General features: G+C 37.9%; 2 protein-coding genes across 3 annotated transcripts in view; one reads left to right on the plus strand and one right to left on the minus strand.

The window, feature by feature from the left end:
- Positions 1-3,923, minus strand: part of irak4 (interleukin-1 receptor-associated kinase 4) — a 34,458-nt gene extending 30,535 nt beyond the window's left edge. The window contains exon 1 of the mRNA XM_079858958.1: positions 3,180-3,923. Coding sequence (XP_079715084.1) covers positions 3,180-3,337 — 158 coding nt within the window. The 5' untranslated portion in view covers positions 3,338-3,923. The remainder of the gene's footprint in view (positions 1-3,179) is intronic.
- On the plus strand, positions 3,439-24,225 carry LOC307151102 (NLR family CARD domain-containing protein 3-like). Of its 2 annotated transcripts, XM_079858939.1 has the most exons (7): positions 3,439-3,758; positions 9,321-9,583; positions 11,190-11,234; positions 11,352-13,206; positions 13,535-13,708; positions 22,351-22,533; positions 22,912-24,218. In XM_079858939.1, the coding sequence occupies exons 2-7, from the start codon at positions 9,334-9,336 to the stop codon at positions 22,919-22,921; spliced, it is 2,517 nt and encodes an 838-aa protein (XP_079715065.1). In that variant the 5' UTR covers positions 3,439-3,758; positions 9,321-9,333; the 3' UTR covers positions 22,922-24,218. The 2 variants fall into 2 exon arrangements, with proteins under 2 accessions (XP_079715065.1, XP_079715066.1); XM_079858940.1 differs by lacking the exon at positions 9,321-9,583 and having other exon boundaries at positions 3,493-3,758; positions 22,912-24,225.
- The last annotated feature ends 262 nt before the right edge of the window (positions 24,226-24,487 follow it).

Consider the following 24,487-nt stretch of genomic DNA (forward strand, 5'->3'; position numbering starts at 1 on the left):
AACCAGCTAAGACCAGCTAAAACCAGCTAAGCCCAACAATGACCAGCAAAGACCAGCCTGACCAGCTAAAACCAGCTAAGACCAGCCTGACCAGCTAAAACCAGCTAAGCCCAACAATGACCAGCTAAAACCAGCTAAGACCAGCCTGACCAGCTAAGCCCAACAATGACCAGCTAAAACCAGCTAAGACCAGCTAAGACCAGCCAGGCTGACCAGCTAAAACCAGCAAAGCTCAACAATGACCAGCTAAGACCAGCCTGACCAGCTAAGACCAGCCTGACCAGCTAAAAAAAGTGTTCAAAACCCCTCTAAAACCAGCCTGATAAACCAGCTATGACCAGGCTGGGAGACCAGCCAAAACCAGCCTGACCATCTTAGGCTGGTTTAAGCTGGATTTTTCAGCACCGCGGTGAGACACAAGGCGTTTTCTCCTATAGAACCATAATAACGTTACACCAAAACACAATATAAATTAACAAAATACATAATTTTTATTAGCTAACGTAATGTTAGATGTAATCCAAATCTTTATAATCCATACGCAAGCAAGAAACAGATCAAAATTCAGCCCTTCATCCACATCCAGCGATCTTCATCTCATCAAATTCGTGATGAATTTAAATTCAAAAATTGCGCCCTCAAGAAGCGTTACGACATGTTTTACGGCAGTGATATCAAACGCTCATTGGCTCTCGCCTGCTTCGTCACAGATTGCAGCATGCCGTGTTTCAGTTGAAACAACATTGAAATGCAGACAGTGTTGCCAGATTGGGCGGGTTTCCCACCCAATTGGGCGGTTTTGAATTTGATTGTGCGGGTAAAAAAGGGTTTGTGCGGGTAGACAAAATTTGGGCTGGTTTGGGGTCAGTTCGGCGGTTTTCAAACATCTACATTTTAAAGTCTAATTGGTTAAAAAACTAAACTAAAGTGTGCATGTAGTCCATAAAATCAGTCATCATGACATTACTGTACACACACGCCCATGCAGAGTCAGCTGGCGTTGGTGTTGACATCACCGACGAGCACGCACTTTTAGCCAATCAGCGATCAGCAGGCAGATGCGATTGAGCGCGATAAGTTGTAGCTGTATACTCAAGTGATCGCTAATTCCAAAGTGATATAGCCTACTAAACATTAAGTTGTATCTACACAAAGAGTGAGATAGTGAGCAACTCTAAAAACGTACACGTGGTGGGTGATATCGAAGGTGACTATAACTCTGAGAGGAGAGCACAGTTGAATGACTTGAAATGAAATCAAATATGGGACGTGAAATATGTCCATGGTCATGTGCACACTAGCCTAACCTTACCAGACATCGGCAACTTTAACACCGTCCAGACTGCACTATACTCGGCCCTGACAGCTGCTGAAAAAGGTTTGAATCAACGATGAATCCGTTTTTGACTGCTAAATTATGCGTTATGTTCTGCAATGTGTATTTCCGAGGGTTAAAGTCATCGGTTCATTTCTTGATTGCCGTTTTGACAGTGTACATCTGGTCATTGTAGTCATATTGGCTATTCTCCTTAATTATTGCCCTGTTTTGATCTGTTTTCCTGGAATTTTTTTTTTTTATTTATTTATTTTTTATCATTGTTATTTTGTTTTAAGGAGATACAAATTGTGCTTATCAACCTTCAATGACATGGTAATGAAATTATATCATATTATTTTGGCAGTAAAATTTTGGGCGGTTTTTTCTTGTAGTGGGCGGGTTTTGGTGAGCTTTTGGGCTGGAAATCACCGTCCCAATCTGGCAACACTGAATGCAGAAGCGCCGTCTTCATGCAGAGGGAAGCTGGGTTAACATTTTCATGGATTAATAACTTAAATTCTGCTCTGTCCCTTATACAAAACTATTATATACTGCCAGAGAGGACTGCAACACATCGTCATTTGAGCGACTTGTGGTACCGATTTACATTTTCGCAATAAATTATTATGATTACACATCTGTTGTTTTTCTTCATAATTTTAGCCTGCATAGTTTTAAGAAATGGTTAACGTTAGGCCTATGGGTAGGTTTAGGGGCAGGAGTAGGATTAATGTTAGTGGCTCAAAATATATTTTAATGCTATTAATAAAACTGGCATTTCCCTACACATCTCTGTCCATAAAGTGTTTTATTCTTTTTATATTCTGTTTAAAATGAGTAATTTATATTTAGGTTTGGGAGTAGGGTTAAGGGAACTTACATTTATCTATAAAACAGTATAAGGGAAATGATACAGATATCTTTATGATTCGTAAACGTTTTGTAGCTGTGAATTCGTAATAATTCTACGTTGCAGACATGTCTGTATCATACGTTTCAGCATCTATCCAAACGTACAAAAAAAGTATGTTTTCAATCTGTTGATAAGTTATAGACTTTCTACTGATATAAACTGTCTTTCACTTTAATTAGATAGTCCTAAAATGTACCTACTAACACTTAGTGGATAATGTCTATTAATAGTCAACTGATTATAAACAATTTATTTGTTGACAAGCAACAGATCTAATCTTTAGTTGACTATCAACAGATTATACAAATGGTTAAAACATTTTTAAAAAACATTTTTAAATCAGCTAAAATAATCATAAATTTGATGCACATGAGACCCCTTGAGTAGGATATACAGTATCATATACTTCATATGCTGACATGACTGTTGACATTTAACTGACAGATTGATCTTGAGTTGTTGGTACTCAATCTACAGAGAGTTAGTTGACAATTGAAAGTTAGTCGCCAATTGGTTAATAACCTGTTGCAAAATAATATTGACAGTCAACAGGCACTTTTTTTGGAAAATCTGTAGATTAACACGTGAATTGTACCTTATAGTCTAAAGGCAGTCAGTTGAACGTATGTTACTTGTCTGTTGAAACAGTGTTGTTGAATGTCAACTGATGCACTGTTGACAAGCTACTGAATGGCTACTAATAACTAGTAAAGTCTCAACAAACGGACTATCAAAATAAAGTGTTACCAATTAAATTATCTAAATTAAAATAATAACTAAAAATATAAAAATAAATTCTAATAAAAACAATTATATATATATGAAATCACTTTTATTTCATTTTAGATTTTGTAATATCATTTGCCAATACATAGGTCAAAACCATCATCAAGAGCTTCTCTTTAAAGGTCTGCTAGTGTGTGTGTGATGATGATGATGATGGTGTACCGGATGTGCAGCTGTGAGTATCTGGGTTCTCCGGAGGTTCCGCTGATGTCCATCATGACGCTCCTCCAGTTCTCCTGCGGGTCCAGCTGGTCAGATAAAGCCCTCAGTGTGGAGAACCGGAGCTTCCGGACCGGCGTGTCCCGCGTGACGTCACACATGCCGAACCGAACCGTGTTTACTCTTCATAAACGCGCGCAGAATCTCTCCTGAAGGACTCGCACACACTCAGGGCTTTTCTTCTTGTGTTTTCCGAGATTGAGTAACTTCCTTGATCTGTTGTCATTTCCCCTTCGTACAACATCCGCTTTAAACCGAAACTAAATGAGGTTACACGCTAATAAAAGGTGTAAACAGGGATCTGCACGCTTGACCTGGTATAAATGTCAGTTTAATACATAAAAATCGAATTTTTACCTTAGAGATTATAGAACACAACGAACTATGAGACAAACTTGCTAAAAAAAACAAACAGTTCTGCAGAGAAACACACAGTTCTTCATGAGAAAGGAAGTTTTTAGTGCTTTTGATGATCGAGGTGCCATCTCAGAGGAGGACAAAGACATCTGCAAATATTGTCAAGTAAGTTAGTAAATACCTTAAGTTACTGACATGTTTGTCATGTTTCCAGACAGTAATCACGGAAGATTTGTGCAGCACATCTTGACCTTAATGCCTTTTACGCGTTTGAATCCAGTCTCTGATTACAGTTACAGTTTCATCCACTACTAGATCACATGCAAAGGTGGAAAGTAACGAATTACATTACTCGAGTTACTGTAGCCTAATTGAGTCTTTTTTTAGTACTTCTACTTAAAACAGTTTTTAAAAACTGAAATTTTACTTTTTAGTATGTTTTGTTTGAAGTATTATATATACAATTTTAAATCATATCCGTTACTGAGTAAAATAATAAAATTAATATTATACTTATTATATCATATTTATTATATTATATTCTAATAAAAATAATAATACAAGGGACGGAAACATCGTGCTCCGGAAACAGCATATTGGGGGAGAACAAACGCGCCAAAACCACACACACCAAAAAAAAAAAAAAAAAGATGGAGACGGACAAGACCGACGCCTGAGAGACCAGCTGAAAGCGAAACACCGTCAAATTCTTCATTTAAAGCCGAACTCGGCAACTCTAGCCATAGATATCATATAAAGGCTAGATGTCTTAAGGCGGAGTCACTTCCGGCATCACCGGCGGCCATCTTAGGACAGGACTCTGTGAATTAAGGTGAGTGAGCAGCACGCACACAAATCCTCTTATCTCGCTGAAATCTGGACAGATTTACAAACGGTTTGGTTTCTTACAAACGTTATTAACGTGGCTATAATTCTGAATGCTTAAACATTTTGAACATAATTATTCATATGTATGCAGTATAATAGCTACATCTCTGACGTTTATAACAAACCAAACCGTTTGAAAATCGGTAGAAAATTGAGCAAGTTATGGTTATTTAAAAGTACATGCACCATGTTATGAGTGAGCGAGCATCCTGTCGTAAGATGGCCGCCGTGTGCGGATGTCGAGCTCCATTGGCCAGCAGCGCGGACGAGACATCCTTTATATGATATCTATGACTCTAGCGAACTCTAGTCACTTCTTTGCTGATTTTCCCTTTTGTTGTCGCATGTTTTCCCCACGAGCTCCCCCTACAGCTGTGGTGGGGCGTATATTTCACAACACAGTCGTAAAAAACTCACTTGCGGCGGCCTCCTCCCCCTCTCTACCGCTGCTCATGTGTGTTTGTTTTGATTGGAGCAAGCCAACTGTATCGCGTGGAGCTATGTCTACCGAGGTGGGTAATCTGGTAATACATCATACATGCGTGTGTGTTTATGTCGAATTGCCGTAAAGCAATTTGTGTTTCGCGCTCGTTCTCGTTCTCGCTTTCGCTTCTCACGAGACTTCCAATTTCTATCTTGCCGGGACGCGATATTTTTTTTCCCAGGAGGGTAGGGGAAGACTCATTAATATTCATTAGGGAAGTCATCACTGATTGGTCTTTACCCCAGTGACGGGTAGGTTTAGGGGCGGGGTTGGGGTAGGTCATCACATAGACCCCAGTGACGGGTAGGTTTAGGGGCGGGGTTAGGGGTAGGTCATCAGACCAATCAGTGATGACTTCCCTAATGAATATTAATGAGTCTTCCCCTACCATCCTGGGAAAAAAAATATCGCTGCCGGGACGGTAGTGAACAAGTTGCAAGGTTGGTTTTCCGCCTGGGAACGCTGGGGGGAGCGGGGAAAGTCACCAATATCACCAGAACAGGTTGTTTAACCATCCAAATGATTTCTAGACAGTTTTATTAAGTTAAAAAAGCTACCAAGTTCTCCTTTAAGCGAACCATGACCAGTTTGGGAATACTTCTTTGGATAGCCTAAAGACAAAACGAACGTGTGGTTATCTTCGAGAAAAGATGATTAGTGGATACATCAGGGTTCTCAAGTCTCACGCATTGTGAGACACACGCAATTCAACCAGTTCACACGCTCACACGCCACACCGTGTATTTCTCACGCTGAAAAGGCAATGCCAACCAAGTTGTCCTGCGAGCTTTATATATAACGTTGTAAACGAGGCGCAGGCACACAAAGTGAAGTTTCCCGCCGCCAGCACGTATCTCGACCAGATTGCGTTCGTTACTAGGCAACATAGATGCGCGAACACACGAAAGTTGACGGAACATTCTTGGCCACCGTACGTTCGTTACTAGGTAACCAACAACATCGCGCGAACACACGTCATGATGGAGAAGGTAAGTTGGAAGAAAGCTCGTCTAACATTTTTAGGCTAGAACATTTAATATATAGCCCATCGTATACATTATTATTGATGCAGTCAAAAACTCTAAAACTCTACAACTACTTTGCAACCAGGCCAGAAACTTTGGCTCAGTTTGGCTAGCTTACGTTATCACAAAACACATTTCATAAGCTGGAGTGTGTACTCTTGCACACACACACACACACACACACACCTTGATACTCTAATATGTCATTTGTTCACAATGTCCCACCACACAATAAATCATTATACCATTTCGACTAGACACATTCAAAATGCAAAAAAAGATTTGTTTTTCCAAACTGTTTGGAGCAATTTGTTATATTTTTGTATTTTTTTGTAATTTTGAAATATAACATTAAAGAGTATATTTGATGTGATGAATTGCTGTCATTTATCAGATTTACCAGTTGTTATAATTTCAATTTGTGCTGGTTGATTATGAACAATGGGTAAAATTGGGGGGCGCCGACGGGCAGAGGCGGGGCTCCATTTGGGCTCCTGACCTAACCGCATGTGATCTCACTCCAAGCTTGTGATAAAACTTGAGAACCCTGGGATACATATAGCCTATTTATTATTCAGAATGAACAGTTGGAAAGAAAATATATTTATAGGAACATTTCAGCAGCCTCAAGATAATTAAGACAGATGAAGTGAAGTGTCAGTTTTACTTCAGAAAATCACCGTAAGAGCTGAGTAAACACATTAAGTTATTAGAAGTGCGCAAGTACATAAACGAATTTCGGTAGAGTTGAAGGAGCATTCCTGTGGGCGGAGGTTAGTCAAAAAACGGTTTTAATGACGTCATTAAAGAAGGAAGTAGAGGGATGTAGTCCAAACGGGCCGTTCGATGTAGTCAACTTCTGTTAAATAAAATATCTCGCTTGGCATTGAACTTTGAGCTTTATAATTTTACAGATATTGGGTCTCATTCATGAAACACGAGCAGAACGAATTTTTGTGTAAATCGTGTGTAAAGTGGTTCTGGCATAAATTTTCGGATTCATTAAAATGTTCGTATTTCCCAAATGTTAGTTGGTACGAAAGAAATCTACACCTGGTCCCAGCCACGCGTAAATAGTGCGTTTAACATCCGAACGTTTTGCTCATTAATAAGGCTGCCTTTTAATTCACCGTAATCGGGTACATATTTACACAGCATTTTGAAAAAATATTATATATAGTAATTACATACGGTTTTTCTATTTACTTTTATTACGAGAGCCAGTAATAGCATCTGCAAACGGAACACAAGTCCGCAAGTTTTTTTTGTTTTTTTTTATATTCAAGCTGTTTTTTTTTTTGTGTGTGTGTGTGTCCGCAAGTCACAAGTGTTGCAGTCAAGCTTCATGTCGAACCATTTTCTTTTCACTTCTGGGACTGTTCGATTAACAGATGAAACTCCATTAACTGCATCTGTAATATGCTGCCAAGCATTTTTACCTAAAGCATTTAGGTATTACCTAAAAAATCCTTTTTTTTAGGACCTGATACACCACTATGTACGCTTGAAAATAAAATGTGGCTTTTTGAATGAACTTCTGATAATAAAACTTCAATTTCTGCATCTGAGAAATTTCTCTTCTTCATTCGCTTTTGAGAAGACATGTTGAAATCCTTCGTTTCGTGTCATAATATGATGCCCATATTTGTCAGTCGGTTTTAATGGGCGGGATTTATGGTAATTGTGAATGAGCGTGCACGCGCGTCCCATTTACGACTGATTGGAATTCATTAACCCACACACACATTTCACTATCAAATCTGACGTTTACGAAGTATTTGTGAATCAGGAGAAGAGTTTTCGGGAATGTCTCTTTACGCGCAAATCACTCACATATTTACTCGTATATTTACGAATGTTTCATGAATGAGACCCAATATTTATACTCTAACAACAACATTACACACTAACTAAAGTTTGAAACATGGGATCACGAAGAACGGGACCTGTTAGAGAATGTACTCCGCCATCTTACTCCGACGAAAGTGACTTGAACGCGCCTGCTGTCGTAAACGACGTAAACACAACTTCCCACCTCGTATACGAACTTCCCAGGAGGACTTGAACGCCTAAGTCTATAACTTAGGGCTGAATGATTTCAGTGATGCAGAGGGAATCCTGAATCAAGTCATAGGCTACCAGTGGAATTTACAGTGTAACGCAGATGTCACGTAAAACACGCAAAATGATGGATGGATGAATAAATCGAAAGGAGAGCTGTATAATAAATCAAATCCCAACATGGTATGTGAATATTAAAGTGCAAAAGACTGCTATACAATCTGCTTCTGCGTGTGTTTCGTCTACTACGTCCTCAAGTGTTACCATACTCATGGTGTTTTCAGTGTCTCACAAACAAATTATATGAGGACATGAATACATGAACCTCTCCAGAGCTGCTCTGAGAGAACACCTAATGATCATTTTCATCATTTTATTTGAGAAAAAGCATGGTCAAATCCACCCTGAAACAGGTCTTCACTACAACCCGTCAAGATCGGTTTAACTATGAGAAATTATGACAGAAATATTGTATGCCTACAATACAGTGTACTTCTCATAGTAATAATAATAATATAATTTATATACAACTTTTACTTACTTTCAAAACTGTTTTATAAAAGAAGTCCAACAATTGACACGTCACAGCCTCGTTTACATTTCTGTCAAACATTAAATATGGTTTTAGGTTTATGAGGTCTATTTCTTAACTAAACTTTTCTTGCTTTACCTCCAGTTCTCCACTCATGAAAAAACAGAATGATTCAACATTACAACTTTTATTTTATTATACAGATTCATTTTGATATTGTGAGAGAGAGAGGGTGAGAGTGAGCGAGCGTGCAAGAGTTTGTGTGTGTATCTGGCGTCTGCTGGACTATATAATGGACTATTTTTTCCATTACTCATACTTTTTCGTATGAATTATTATCATTCATAATCACAATTGGAGCTTTTAGTATTTTCAGTGTCACATTATTCTTTTTATTCCAATCTAGTCTGAAATGTAAAAGACAAGTCTTACAATGAGATTGACAAAATGTGAAACTACATCTTGAGTCTAATCCTGTTGAGACTCAATAATTAGCAGCATTCAGCTGAATATATCAGACCAAACAATAATCTACTAATGAGCACAGACTCTTAAACTGAAAAACAACCGGATGAATTAGTTTTAGACCTTTAGACCTTAAGAGTTAAAAAAATAATAATAATAATAGTTGGACTGATCACAGTGTAATTTCATTACGCACATTTATTTGCACATACTGCATAGATCTCTACTATAAAAGTGCATCTATTAGTAATCCTTTTCCTTTTCTCCAACAGTCCCTGAAGGACGATGGCAACAGAGCTGATTTATAAGACTCTAAATGAGCTTAAAAAAGATGATCTGAATGATTTTAAGTGGTTCTTAAAACAAGATAAACCCGTTGGAGCTACTAAACTGGAGGATGCTGGTGTCACTGGTATAGTGGATATAATGATGGCCTTTTTTGGACCGGAAAAAGCTGTGGACAAAACACTGAACATCCTGAAGAAGATTAACCAGAACCAGCTGGCTAAAGAGTTAGAGAACAACTACACTGAAGGTAATACAAGAGAGAATAGAGAACGAGAGGCAACATAGATTCATAGAAATGTATATTCTGATTATTTATTTTTTAAGAATCTTTAAGAATCTTGTTCACCAAGGCTGTAGTTGCTTATCAAAAATAGTTGTTATTTTATTTTATATATTACAATTTAAACCTAGATGATAAAGTTTTTAGACAAACTTTAAGTTGGCTTGAAAAAGCCTAGCCAGAAAGTTTGAAGTAGTTTTAAAAGCTTGAAGTTTAAAGGTTTTCAGTTTGTAATAGTTTTAAGTTTTAGTTTATTAGTTTTAAAAGCCAGCCAGCCAGATAGACCAACAGACAGTCAGACAGGGTGTCCAAAACAATCCGAGTTATATTTAAGAATATTCTGGCTCTTCCAAGCTTTTTAATCAGGTAAAAGGGGGGTGAGATATTGAAGCCCAAAAAAATACATCCATCCATCATAAAAAATAATCGATATTGCTCCAGGGGGTTAATAATGGCCTTCTGAAACAAAGCCATGCATTTGTGTAAGAAAAAAATCCATATTTAAAACTTTATTAGCTATAATGACTAGCTTCCAGCAGACGGCCGTATACATACTGTGCAAGTCGACTTGCACCACAAGAGTAACTCCAGACGCGATGAATGACATAGGATGTAGGAGTATCGTAAGCTTGTTTAGCCTCTAGCGGTTTAAACAAATAGGGCTGAGCAATAAGCTCAAGTTCCTCTTCTCTTATATTGTAATCCTCTGACATTTCTCTTTAACATTTCTCATTTTAGACTTCTAATTCGTGACCAGTGTTTTGTTTTGCTCTATCCTCTGCGCTTCCGCGTTCATCAGTGCTTCATGTGTCAGGTCAGGGGTTACTCTTTCGCCCTAAATCGCTGCTTAAGACCGTCTGCTGGAAGCTAGTTATTATAGCTAGTTTTAAGTATGGATTTTTTTTTTTACAAAAAAACATGGATTCGCTTCAGAAGGCCTTTATTGACCCTCTCATTGTATAAAAATCAGCTGGTCACGAGAACTAAGACTATGTAAAAATTCACACATAGTTATACTCTAAGTAGGAAGATCAAAGACTGACAAAACCCCCTTACTGGAAACTACATTAAATCTAATTACTAAATTGATGCCACCATGTTCACCTTGAATGCCCAATTCAGTGTAGTTCACCTAAGTTTTTCATGTGATGTAATGCAAGGATGTAGGATCATCAGATCTTAAACAGATTCTTTAATGTGTAATCCCACAAGGTCTAGACTGAGTTTGGTGGATGTAGCTTGAAAATTCTAGGTGGAAACGTATTTAGAAAATTAGTAGAAGTAAATAAAAGAAGAAGAATAACAAGCTTTTTCAAGCCAACTTAATAGCTGTTTTCTAATTGAATTTCCTTTTTTAAAATCCTGTTGCCACAACAGTAAAATTTTCACTGCTGAATTTTCAGCATCATTACACCAGTCTTCAGTGTCACATGATTCTTCAGTAATCATTCTAATATTATGATTTTGTTAAGTTTAATAGTTGTGCTGCTTAATAAAGTGTTGACACGATGCAGAGCCTTTTTCAGGAAACATTGATGAACATAAAGTCTCATTCTTTTCTTTCTCTTCACAGTGCATGAATCATTAGAGCCACATGAGAAAGGGAAAAGAAATCAAGGTGAATTAACCTTAGACACGTCCTTACAGTGGTATCAGAAATGATGAAAAACCTTTGTTTTATTTTCTTGTGTTTTGTTCACACCTTTTCCTGTTTATTTATATTTTTACATAACAGATGATGTCTGGCTGCAGGAATTCTTGAAAACTCACAAAATGAACATGAAGGAGAAAGTAGAACAAATTTTTGAGGGTAAAAGGGAAAATGAAGCACATCTCAAGGATGTTTTCACAGAACTCTTCATTACGGAGGGGGATCTGAAAGAAGTAAATCAAGAACATGAGATTCTGCAGATTGATAAAGCCATTAAACCCCATAATTCACAGAACAGGTCAATCAAATGCAATGATGTATTTAGTCTGAAAAAAAATAAGAAAAAGATTGTGCTGACCAAAGGTGTCGCTGGCGTTGGAAAAACTGTCTCAGTGAACAAGTTCATTCTGGACTGGGCAGAAGGAGAAGCCAATCAGGATATAGACTGTGTTTTCTTTCTTCCATTCCGAAAGATGAACTGGATTAAAGACAGAGAGTTCAGTCTGCATGAGTTTCTACAGAAATTTTATCCAGAACTGAAGGACCTGGAAACAGCAAAGATATGTAAGATATATAGTCGTGAGCTTGCGTTTATCTTTGATGGACTGGATGAGAGTCAACTGACTTTGTATTTTGACAGAGGAATGGTGACGAGTGTTGAGGAGCGATCATCTGTAGATGAACTGTTTACAAGTCTGGTGAACGGGTCTCTGCTTCCATCAGCTCACGTCTGGGTGACATCACGGCCAGCAGCAGCCAATCAGATCCCTCCTGAGTATGTAGGGTTGTTCACAGAGGTGCGAGGATTCACTGACCAGCAGAAGGAGGAGTATTTCAGAAAGAGAATCAAAGATGAGACTCAGGCCTCCAGGATGATCTCACACATTAAGAAATCTCGTAGTCTCTATATCATGTGTTACATTCCCGTGTTCTGTTGGATCACAGCCACTGTTCTTCAGGACGTCCCCATTGAGAACGATGCAGAAAAAATCAACACGACACTTACTGAAATGTACATCCACTTCCTGCTGATACAGATGAACATAAAGAGCCAGAAGCATGACAGAAAAACAGAAAGAGAACGTGCCAAGCTCTTAGATTCCAATAAAACTATGATTCTAAAGTTAGCTAAGCTGGCGTTTGAACAACTGAAGAAGGAAAACATAGTGTTCTATGAGAAAGATCTGACAGTATGTGGTATTGATGTGAGTGGAGACTTTGAGTCCACAGGAATGCTGACTGAGATCTTTCAGCAAGAAGCTGGACTTCATGAGGTGAAGGTCTTCTGCTTCGTTCATCTGAGCGTTCAAGAGTTCCTCGCTGCAGTGCACGTGTTCCTCTGCTACCTGGACAAGAACATGGACGAGCTGCAGTTTTTCCTTGAAGAAACACAATTCGAGGTCAGGCCTGACAACATCGACAAGCCAGATAAAAATATTGCTTTAGATGATTTACTAAAGAAGTCTGTTAATAAAGCAATGCAAAGTCAGAAAGGACATTTAGACCTATTTGTAAGGTTTCTGCTGGGCATTTCACTGGAATCCAATCAGAAACTGCTCAGCGGCCTGTTCACACACACTGAAGACAGCAAAGACAGCGTCACAGAAATAACCAAACACATTAAAGAAAAATTACAAAACCAGGATGATAGCATCTCACCTGAAACTTCAGTCAACCTGTTCTACTGCTTACTGGAGCTCAGTGACAATTCATTATATACTGAAATACAAAAATACTTCACATCATATCCAGAAAGAGAGCTCCCGCCTTCCATGTACTCATTAATTGCTTATGTTCTTCTGATGTCAGAGGAGGTGCTGAATGAGCTCAACATGAGTATGTACATGAGTAAATCAAGTGGAAGACACACAAGGATGTTCAGGACATGGGGAGGCCACATGAATCTCCTTCCAGCTGTGAGATTCTGCAGAAAAGCAAAGTAAGAAACTTGTTGATGGCTTTTTAATAAAAAAATGTAACTCTGAAAATCAATTTTAGCGCACAATGCATTGTGAAGTATTATGTTTTTAATGATTTTGGAGAGTAAAATATGTATTTAATAAAATTGATTTACTAAACAATGATTTTAAAGAACGTTATTTTCACTTGACTGTCACATCAGTTCCAGCATATATGACATTTATATTTTTCCAGAAAGCTTGAATGTTCACAGAGAACATAACACAACCTATCACTGTTACTACTAATACTGTTCATACAAGATGAACACACAATACATGCAATGGACAATTGTCTTGTTTTTACAGACTGTCCTGCTGTGATCTCGATGACTCCTGCTGTGAAACTGTGGCTTTAGCCCTGCAGACACCAAACTCTCCCCTGATAGAGCTGGACATGAGTGAGAATGACCTGAAGGATTCTGGAGTGAAGCTGCTCTCTGATGGACTGAAGAGTCCAAACTGTCAGCTGAAGATATTGAGGTTTGAGATTCATTCTTACAGCACCCACCTCAGTATTTCATCCACTAAAAACTGAGTATGACATTATAAAACGTTTAACATGGATATGCTTAACGTGCCTTAATGCACAAAGACCAGTGATTTTAATATATCAAACTCCATACACACTGTATTGATGATGCTTGATATACACTCACCTAAAGGATTATTAGGAACACCATGCTAATACTGTGTTTGACCCCCTTTCGCCTTCAGAACTGCCTTAATTCTACGTGGCATTGATTCAACAAGGTGCTGAAAGCATTCTTTAGAAATGTTGGCCCATATTGATAGGATAGCATCTTGCAGTTAATGGAGATTTGTGGGATGCACATCCAGGGCACGAAGCTCCCGTTCCACCACATCCCAAAGATGCTCTATTGGGTTGAGATCTGGTGACTGTGGGGGCCATTTTAGTACAGTGAACTCATTGTCATGTTCAAGAAACCAATTTGAAATGATTCGAGCTTTGTGACATGGTGCATTATCCTGCTGGAAGTAGCCATCAGAGGATGGGTACATGGTGGTCATAAAGGGATGGACATGGTCAGAAACAATGCTCAGGTAGGCCGTGGCATTTAAACGATGCCCAATTGGCACTAAGGGGCCTAAAGTGTGCCAAGAAAACATCCCCCACACCATTACACCACCACCACCAGCCTGCACAGTGGTAACAAGGCATGATGGATCCATGTTCTCATTCTGTTTACGCCAAATTCTGACTCTACCATCTGAATGTCTCGACAGAAATCGAGACTCATCAGACCAGGCAACATTTTTCCAGTCTTCAACTGTCCAATTTTGGTGAGCTCGTGCAAATTGTAGCCTCTTTTTCCTATTTGTAGTGGAGATGAGTGGTACCCGGTGGGGTCTTCTGCTGTTGTAGCCATCCGCCTCAAGGTTGTGCGTGTTGTGGCCTCACAAATGCTTTGCTGCATACCTCGGTTGTAACGAGTGATTATTTCAGTCAAAGTTGCTCTTCTATCAGCTCGAATCAGTCGGCCCATTCTCCTCTGACCTCTAGCATCAACAAGGCATTTTCGCCCACAGGACTGCCGCATACTGGATGTTTTTCCCTTTTCACACCATTCTTTGTAAACCCTAGAAATGGTTGTGCGTGAAAATCCCAGTAACTGAGCAGATTGTGAAATACTCAGACCGTCCCGTCTGGCACCAACAACCATGCCACGCTCAAAATAGCTTAAATCACCTTTTGAACCAGTTTGGAGTTCAGGAGATTGTCTTGACTAGGACCACACCCCTAAATGCATTGAAGCAACTGCCATGTGATTGGTTGATTAGATAATTTCATTAATGAGAAATTGAACAGGTGTTCCTAATAATTCTTTAGGTGAGTGTATATAGACAAGCAGATGAACCCAGAATTTGAATACAATCCACTAAATTGCATGTTAATTGTTTTACTTTATAATGGTTTCCTATGGGGAAACAATTTACATCACATGTGTCAAACTCAAGGCCCGCGAGCCAATTCCGGCCCGACACATTATTTTATATGGCCCGCGAGAGCATATGGGTGTCTTAAAATTAGGGATGCAACGAAATTTAGGCTGCCGAAAATTTTCGGCCGAAAATAACATTTTCGTTTTTTGGCCGAAATATACTAAAAAGCCGCCGCGCCCCTCCGTGTTCGGCGATGGTTTGACTCTGGCTCAGCGTGTTTTAAGACTTTGCGTGCTAGTCCGCTTCCGAAGATGCATAACTTCTGCGTTACGCTGTGTGTGTGCGCTGTGCTCTCCGCTCCATGTTCACAGCGCTTTCTGCTCAATGTTCCGCAAGCAACCTCCGTGTGTGTGTGTGTGTGTGTGTGTGTGTGTGTGTGTGTGTGTGTGTGTGTGTGTTGTGAGCTCTACTCACGCTCATCGGAAAGGCAAAGTCTGCTAAAAAAACGTGCCGACATGAAATTTCTCTGGACTTGTTTCTTTTTGCAATAGCACTACTGTGCTGTAACATGGTGTGTATAACACTGGTAAAGTTACACGAATCACGATCCTCTCGTTCACTGGTCCTCTCCCTGCTCTGCTCATGCTCTGATAAAAATAGCTTTGTAGGACTATACTTTATTTTTACAATTGGTCCAAAAAAATCTGTTAAATCTGATTCTGCTGCATAGAACTGATTGAAGAATAATATATTGATATTTTATATTATTTTAATATAGGTACCAGTATTAGCCTTTTCACCATTTGTATCACCCCGCTTGTCTGTGTTTGCGCCACTTGCATCATTAAGCCAGTAGGTGGCGATAAGTGACTGTCTTTATGAGTGAACAATTGAACTTTAAACTGATTAGTGCCAAAAACATTGATTAACTCAGGAAAGAAACAAGTTACTGAAACCAATCTTGAATGCTAATATAAATTGCTCATTTGCCTCTGGACAAAAAAAGATTGCACTGGTGTTTGATTGAAATGTAATATCTATGCAAAATAATCCTTGAAAGATTTCTCATTTAAGGCCATTCCTGTTTGGAATATGTGATTGTGTATTGTCAACAATAAGCAGAAACATTCTGCATTTCCATTTTGTAGTGTGGATGATTCATTGCAACATTTATCCTCATTCTCATTTTTAAGAATTTGTTATCTTGACAAATAATTTATGCTACTGCCCACTAACATGCTTTTAAAGCTATTGTTATCCACATTTTTTGGCCTTTAAACACCTTAAAATGCACATATGTAGGTCCGAGAAATCCAAATTTTATCGGGGAGCCCCCGAACCCCCCTAACTACCTCACATTTGACTACGCATGACTGTGTGGTAATGTGTGCTGGTGTGGCTACAGTGCCAGGGCTGAATTTTTTAGCCAGTTTGCCCCTGCATATATACAATATACGTTATTCTCTGTATGAAATCATTATTACCCAGCCCCTGATGTTTCGGGCTCATCCCCTGATGTTTTTAAAACCTAGAAACACCCCTGCAAATGCATATACAATATTTGTAACTTAAATAAGTAATAATCAAATAAAGAGACAATATATTAACATTTTAAAAGTCTTACAGTTACAACCGGCCCTTTGAGGGCAGCCATAATGCTAAAGTGTCCCTCAGTGAAAATGAGTTTGACACCCCTGATTTACATGAAACTTTGCACTTTTGCGTTCATATTCAGATTCATCTATTTGCCTGTATATTGTATATTTTATTAAAGCTACACTATGTAATTTTTTTAAGTTGATTCTTATAAAAAAAACACTTTGTTGTTTCAAAATGATATGTGCTCATTCATGTGTAATTACTTCCACCAACTAATCAAGTATTCTCTTAAGCGTAGAATCTGCAATTCTAACTGCATACGAGCGAGTCGCTCGAACGCGTCAGCCATGTTGCGCCTCCATCTTGAATATACATAAGCCAAAGAAGGACATACCTGGAAATTAAATTAATTAAATTAGAGCACAAATGAAAACTGTTAAAGAAAAAAATATTTTAAAACACATAGTATACTAAAATATACTATTGCTATATACAGGGGCAGACTGGGACCAAAAAGTTGCCCTGGACTTTCTGGCCCAGAGCAGCCCACCACATCCCACATCATAACACATTGGCTCATTAATGTGCAGAATAATATTTAACACCACTTATAGCATAAAAATATAACACAATACAAAAATAAATGTCAAGTCAAGTCAAGTCATCTTCATTTATATAGCGCTTTTAACAATGTAGATTGTTTTAAAGCAGCTTTACAGAGATAAGCGTATAATGTAAGGTAACAGAGATTGTTTTGGCTTTACAGCAGAGTTAAGTTATTTTCAATCTAAAGTTAGTTTTGATTGATTTGCTTCCGTCGCAACGGTCATTTGTTATTAAATTAGGGGCCGCTAAGACGACACCATTCTCTCTACACAGACTTTAAACGCGAACCTGTGAGAAATGCTGATGGCGTTCACATGCGCATTTAGAATGGGTTCTATAGTTATGTGCGTTTGAATATACGCAGGTTTGGAATTCCCTACAAGCCAAGCCTAAACAAAGTACTTGTCTTTCCTTATAGATTTTGATAAAGAATTTTATTTTATTTTGTTGCTTTGGGGTAGGAACGCGAAACGAATTTTCCCGACAACGCCTTATCTGTATAGTGGTTGAGGGATCCTCCATAGAGAGAGACTAGTTGGCACTTCAGCACTGCGTTGTCATCGGCCCAGGCGAAGGTCCTTCGTCAGATCTGGATACGGCCTGGATCCGGCAGGCTGCAGGAAAACCTCGGGATAAACACAGACACTAAAATTAGCGTAGATGCCATTCTTCTCATGATGTAACTAGTACATCACGATTTATGGGAAATGTTCCCGGTTCCGGCTGACCTAATCTATGCAGCCTAACATTAAATTATAGAAGTCTATAATGTATTATGTGAATGCTAGGTCAAAGAGATGTGTCTTTAATCTAACTTTGAACTGACAGAGTGTGTCTGCTTCCCGGACAATGGTAGGAAGACTGTTCCAGAGTTTTGGTGCTAAATAGGAGAAGGATCTACCGCCAGCAGTCGACTTTGATATTCTAGGTATTAGTAACTGGCCGGAATTTTGAGATCGCAATAGACGTGACGGACTATAATGCGTTAAGAGCTCGCTCAAGTACTGCGGAGCTAAACCATTTAGTGCTTTGTAAGTGATCAGCAATATTTTAAAATTTATGCGATGTTTAATAAGGAGCCAGTGCAGTTTTGACAGAACCGGGCTAATATGGTCATACTTCCTGGTTCTGGTAAGAACTCGAGCTGCTGCGTTTTGAACTAGCTGTAGTTTGTTTATTAAGCGTGCAGGGCAACCACCCAGTAGGGCATTACAATAATCTAGCCTTGAGGTCATGAACGCATGAACTAATTGTTCCGCATTTGTCAATGAGAGCATGTGGCGTAATTTAGATATATTTTTAAGATGGAAAAATGCGGTTTTACAGATACTAGACACGTGACTTTCAAATGAAAGATTGATATCAAAGAGCACACCCAGGTTCCTAACCGACGACGAAGACTTAACAGAGCAGCCATCAAGTGTTAGACAAATGCTATTTAAACATTTATTTTAAGTAACACAACATATTTTAGGTCATATTTGTAAAACAAAGGGAAACAAACTGAAAAACATTAGTTTTTTTTATTCGCTTTGGTACTATTTTCACAAGTTAGGTGTACATTTTCCAAACTCTTAGTGCTAATATCACAACTTGAACTTCTTCCATTTTCTAATAATTGCGCCAACAGTTGATGCCTTCTCACCAAGCTGCTTGCCTATTGTCCTGTAGCCCATCCCAGCCTTGTGCAGGTCAACACTTTTATCCCTGATGTCCATACACAGCTCTCTGGTCTTGGCCATTGTGGAGAGGTTGGAGTCTGTTTGATTGAGTGTGTGGACAGTTGTCTTTTATACAGGTAACGAGTTCAAACAGGTACAGTTAATACAGGTAATGTGTGGAGAACAGGAGAGCTTCTTAAAGAAAAACGAACAGGCCTGTGAGAGACGGAATTCTTACTGGTTGGTAGGTGATCAAATACTTATGTCATGCAATAAAATGCTAAATAATTATTTAAAAATCATACAATGTGATTTTCTGGATTTTTTTAGATTCCGTCTCTCACAGTTGAAGTGTACCTATGATAAAAATTACAGACCTGTACATGCTTTGTAAGTAGGAAAACCTGCAAAATCGGCAGTGTATCAAATACTTTTTTTTATTTTGCCCTCCTTCCCCCTATTACTCCATCTTTCCCTCTCATTTCTCAGCAACACTTCTTTCAACTCAGGCTGGCTATAATTTTTTTTTCGCCTTCTTTTTTGATACTCCCTATTCCTTCTCTTTCGTTCCTCCACTGATAGCTTCTCCCTAGCCATTCTAGCCTGAAATGCATACCATTATGCGGTCAGTATACTTTTCTGATGGATAAGCATAAGCTGCAAATGATGGGTAATCATAAGCAATACCTTATTACATATCAAGTACCCGAGAGGCTATGAAAATGAGATTCAATTCAAAACATAAAGCTATATGGCAATTGGTTGAAATTCAAGACATAAAACTGAGCAACAGTAATATCAAATGTTTGGTAAGTAACTTCAAGTAATTGAAGTAAACTACACAAAAATGAGGAATAATGCACATAATGGCATTTGTCAACTCCGTCTTAGAGTCAACACTGTCAGACACAAATCCTGATGGTGTTGACATCTGACGGAGTTGACAAAATACCATGTTTCCTCTCATAACACATGTGCTTCTCACAGGAGCCATCTTGTTTATCATTCGTTGCTTGTAACCTTTATATTTTACATAAATTAGCATTTATAACAGAAAATATCATACAAATCTTACATTACATTGTTTATGGTGTTGACACACTATGGTTGTGACTTGCAAAGTATTAACAAGTAGGTATAAAATTAAAAGAATATTAAAAACTTACCAGAGCTAGAGTGGTCTCATGGCATTTGAAAGAACAAGGAAGTGATAAAGGGGTCCTCAGAGTTTTAGCTGCCCTCAATAATTCCTCAATAATTTCTTTTATTTTAAAAAAAAGGTCTGACGGTGTTGACAAAAACTCAGGACACAAGTTAAATCGTCTTAAAACTACATTTAAATCAGTTTTACAGTTGTAACTTTTGATGCTCATTAAATTAATTACTGAACTAGTAAATATAACATTTAATTTAAAATGACTTTTAATTGTTTTTAAGATATTGTAATGTAATGACACCTGCTTCCGGACAAGGGTTTTTACAGACACTGGTCACATATCATATCATTTAGAATTAAAAACATTTATAAAACAACATGAAATAATATTTAGTTGTGCTTTCATTATTCTTTTTAGTCTTCTGGTTAAGTGTATGTGTAATACTAAGTAATTTTTTTACCCACAAACTGTGTTTTATCTGGTGGACATGTTTTGTCCCTGATCTCAAGAATCACTGATATATGTAACTAGGGGTGCAACGGTACAGATAGCCCACGGTACGGTCCGTACCTCGGTTTTTGGGCCACGGTCTCGGTTCGGTTTCGGTACATGTTTTGTGCAGAAAGAGACTGCTATTTCATCCCAAAAATATGTTTTATTTTTCTTATGAGCATAAACAGAATGTCACAGTAGGAAGAACATTAATGTATGGAATAAATTAACACTCTAGTCTGTACTGAACAACACTAAGTAATACAACCTCTTCAACTATCACTTATATGAAATACAAAATGTAAACAAACACACTTCAAAATATTCAAGTGGATCCCAATTCCAAACCTTGATAACTGGTATATGAAGTGATCAATGTGAAAGAAAAGTGCACTTTTACCTTTAACAAACATAAATTAGCTTGTGCTTTGAATAAAAAAAAGCAGAGCAAAATAATATAATAAAAAAATACTGCATTCAGGATACAAAGTGCAATGTTATTTACTCATCCACTATTGAGAGATTCTTGTGCAAAAAGATGAGTCTATCAACACTGTCTGGTGCAAGGCGAAACCGGTTGGCACTAACGATGTCCCCAGCAGAAAATTCTCAACTTTTCAGAATGCCGCAAGTGCACCGTAGGTCACGTGACAAGAACCAACCAGAGCGCAGCTGATGGTTGCTTTAGCAACGACAGACGCCTCCGGAGCGCAACCGCCCTAGCGCTTTGGAAAAAGGAGAACCGTTATGTAACGCCTATAATCCCTATATGTAACGGTTGCTCTGTCGATGAAGAAATGAAGACGAAGATGAAAGGTTTCCAAGATAATTTAATAATCCACAAGGTAATACAGACGGATAGTGCAGACACAACCAAACACATACGAGACCGGACAATGAACATCAGACAAGCAGATACTTAAGTAGTGCAGATAACGAGGTGCTAATTAAACACAGCTGAACTAAACTAACTCATAATGCTTGTGACCATGGAGACAGGATACATGTGATGAAACAAACTAAAAGTCCAAACTAACAGAACTGTGACAATATAAACGTTCCAATATATAACAGCTTTTGACAGCACCTCACAAGCTCAGCTTTTTGTTCATCTTCTCACTGTTACACGCACAGCAGCGGACTGGCGCGTTCACATTAGTAGCTTGTGATCCCGTCCGCTGAAGAGGTTTTTTTTTTCTATGGCGAGCAACTTCTATGTTGGGCTTTGTTCCAACGGTGACAAGTATGATGGATTTTTTAAATTAATCATAGCTAACATAATTTTTCTTGCAGGATTAACAATTATATGCTTTTGAAACCTGAAATGTCCCCAAACACTCAATCAGTCAGTGTATCTGAATCATGTCTGAATATAACAAAAGGGGAAATGAAACTAGACAGATTTCTAAATATATAAACCCGCGATTTTTAAAAAATCAGGGTAACTATTAACAAGAGGAGATTCGTCTGTGTACTGACAGTATTATATCTTTAAATGTATTTGGCTTTAAAATGTAGGGAAGAAAAAGTTTCAACAAATTAATATCCTCAAAGTTCAACAGAACTTATATTATATGAAATTAGAGACCTCTTAGCAGTTTATATTAAATTGATGTGTAATTAATCAACAGATTTAACAGGCTTTTGTTGTGTGTTCTGATGTCACAGTCTCAGATATCTTCATTGATTCTGTGTGTGTTTGTAGATTACGGGACTGTAAGGTGACAGAAGAAGGCTGTGGTTATCTGGCTTCAGCTCTGCGTTCAAACCCCTCACACCTGAGAGAGCTGGATCTGAGCGACAATCGCCTGGGAGAATCAGGACTCAAGATACTCTCTGATGTACTGAAGGATACAAACTGCACACTGAACAAACTAAATACTGAGCGGTAAGATTGATCTTGTCCTGTGAATATTTGTATTTGTATTTCGGTCTTACCATTTACAAGTGTACAGTGTTCACTATTTCTTATAAACAAGCATTAGACAGGACTCTTTCACCATTGTGATCCTCGCTGTTTTTTTTACTCTTGTTCATGTGATATTGCTTAATTAGCTTTATCTATAAAACACAGAAATGATATGTCTTTATATACTGTATTATATATTATATAAATATATAAACATATTTCAAATGGGTTTATTCTAATTGTCCTCATTAAGTAAGTGTGTGTGTTTTATAGTATAATGGAATATGACACAGGTATTTTTGCACATACACATATATCTGTGGTTAATGTTGTTTTACTCTTTCTTCTTGTCTTCAGATGCCAGTAATCTCACACTGGATCCAAACACAGCAGTCACTCTTCTGATTCTGTCTGAGGAGAACAGAAACATGACACACATGTTTGAGGACCAGTCGTATCCTGATCATCCAGAGAGATTTGATGAGTGTCGTCAGGTTCTGTGTGGAGAGAGTCTGACTGGAGTCAGTCAATGAATATCAGTGACATATAAAGGAATCAGCAGGAAAGGAAGGAGACACTGAACATTTGGATTCAACAAAATATCCCTAAGTTTTTACTGTGCCAGTGAATCTGTCATCAGAGGAGTAGGAGTATTTCTGGAGTGACTTTGTTCTTCTACAGCGTGTCTGACACTCAAACACATTCAACACAATCAGTTTACATAGTTTTTTTTTTTAATTTTCCTTGTTGGTTGTCATACAGTCATGATTATTTACTCTTTCTACGTTTAAATGTTTAAATGTTAAGGAAAAAGAAGAAGTAATCTGCTGAAATGCTGCTTTTATCTTGTTTTCTCTGCTTCTTCACATATTTGATGATTTCTGAGGATAGTTTTATGAAAGAGCTTTACAGGGACCTGAGAAGAGCTTGTGCTGATAATCATTAAATCATCATTAGCCAGTTGTTCAGAATATCCTCTGCTTTTGTGTTTAACCAAAAAGTCTACGAGCACATTCATTCAAGCGCTATGATGGTAATTTGTGCATGTTCATAGTTGATGATGCATTACATTGTTTCGATTCAGGTGAAATGTAAAGATTTAGATAATGTTCATATACAGTGGCCATTAAAAGTATTTAGACACTTAAGCCACAATTAAACATTTATAAATGTCTTTGAATATGTTTTTTAAACAAAAAATTAAAATGTTTATGCACTCTCAGGTAAAAAAAAAAAAATTTGAATACAGTCTTTTTATAAGATACAACTTAATACCATATTTACCATATTTCTTTCTTTTTTTTCTCTGGCTAAACATTAAGGCTATTCTATTGGTTAGGATATTGACATAGGAACTGTTGTTGCTAATAAAGTTTTATGATGTTTCTCTATTTAAACCTCTATAAAAGTTCATATCAGTATCGTCCCTCATAACAAATCTAACAACTATTACTTTACAGCAAAGTGACTGATAATAGAGATCTTGTGACATAGGGAACAGTAAACCAGAGGTTTAGTAAAGCATATAGTGAGTTTGTTAATGGTTTAGATGAAAATCAGTTTCACGCTCTTTCATTCAGACGTTTGGCTGTTTGGTGTTCGGCGCCCTCTGGCGGATGATGCTGTAAATTACACTAGAAAACCATTAAAGTCACTATGAAATCAAAATGGACAATTCTTGTTTTTTATGGAATATTGCTGTGTTTATTCAAAAGGATTTATCGATGCACATCATTATTGTGTTAAATTCATTATGGGGATTAAACTAAAAACTGCACGCTCACACAGAGACCACTGAAACTCTTATCATATGATCAATATTGAGACGAATAAAAAACATCAAGGACAAGTAATATAGTACAGTAATATTGAATTATGAATTATGATTATTATGAAATATAACCACTGCCATGTGTGCAGAATTATAGTCAGG

Source organism: Squalius cephalus, assembly GCF_949319135.1.
Source record: "Squalius cephalus genome assembly, chromosome: 23".
NCBI classification, from domain to species: Eukaryota; Metazoa; Chordata; class Actinopteri; order Cypriniformes; family Leuciscidae; genus Squalius; species Squalius cephalus.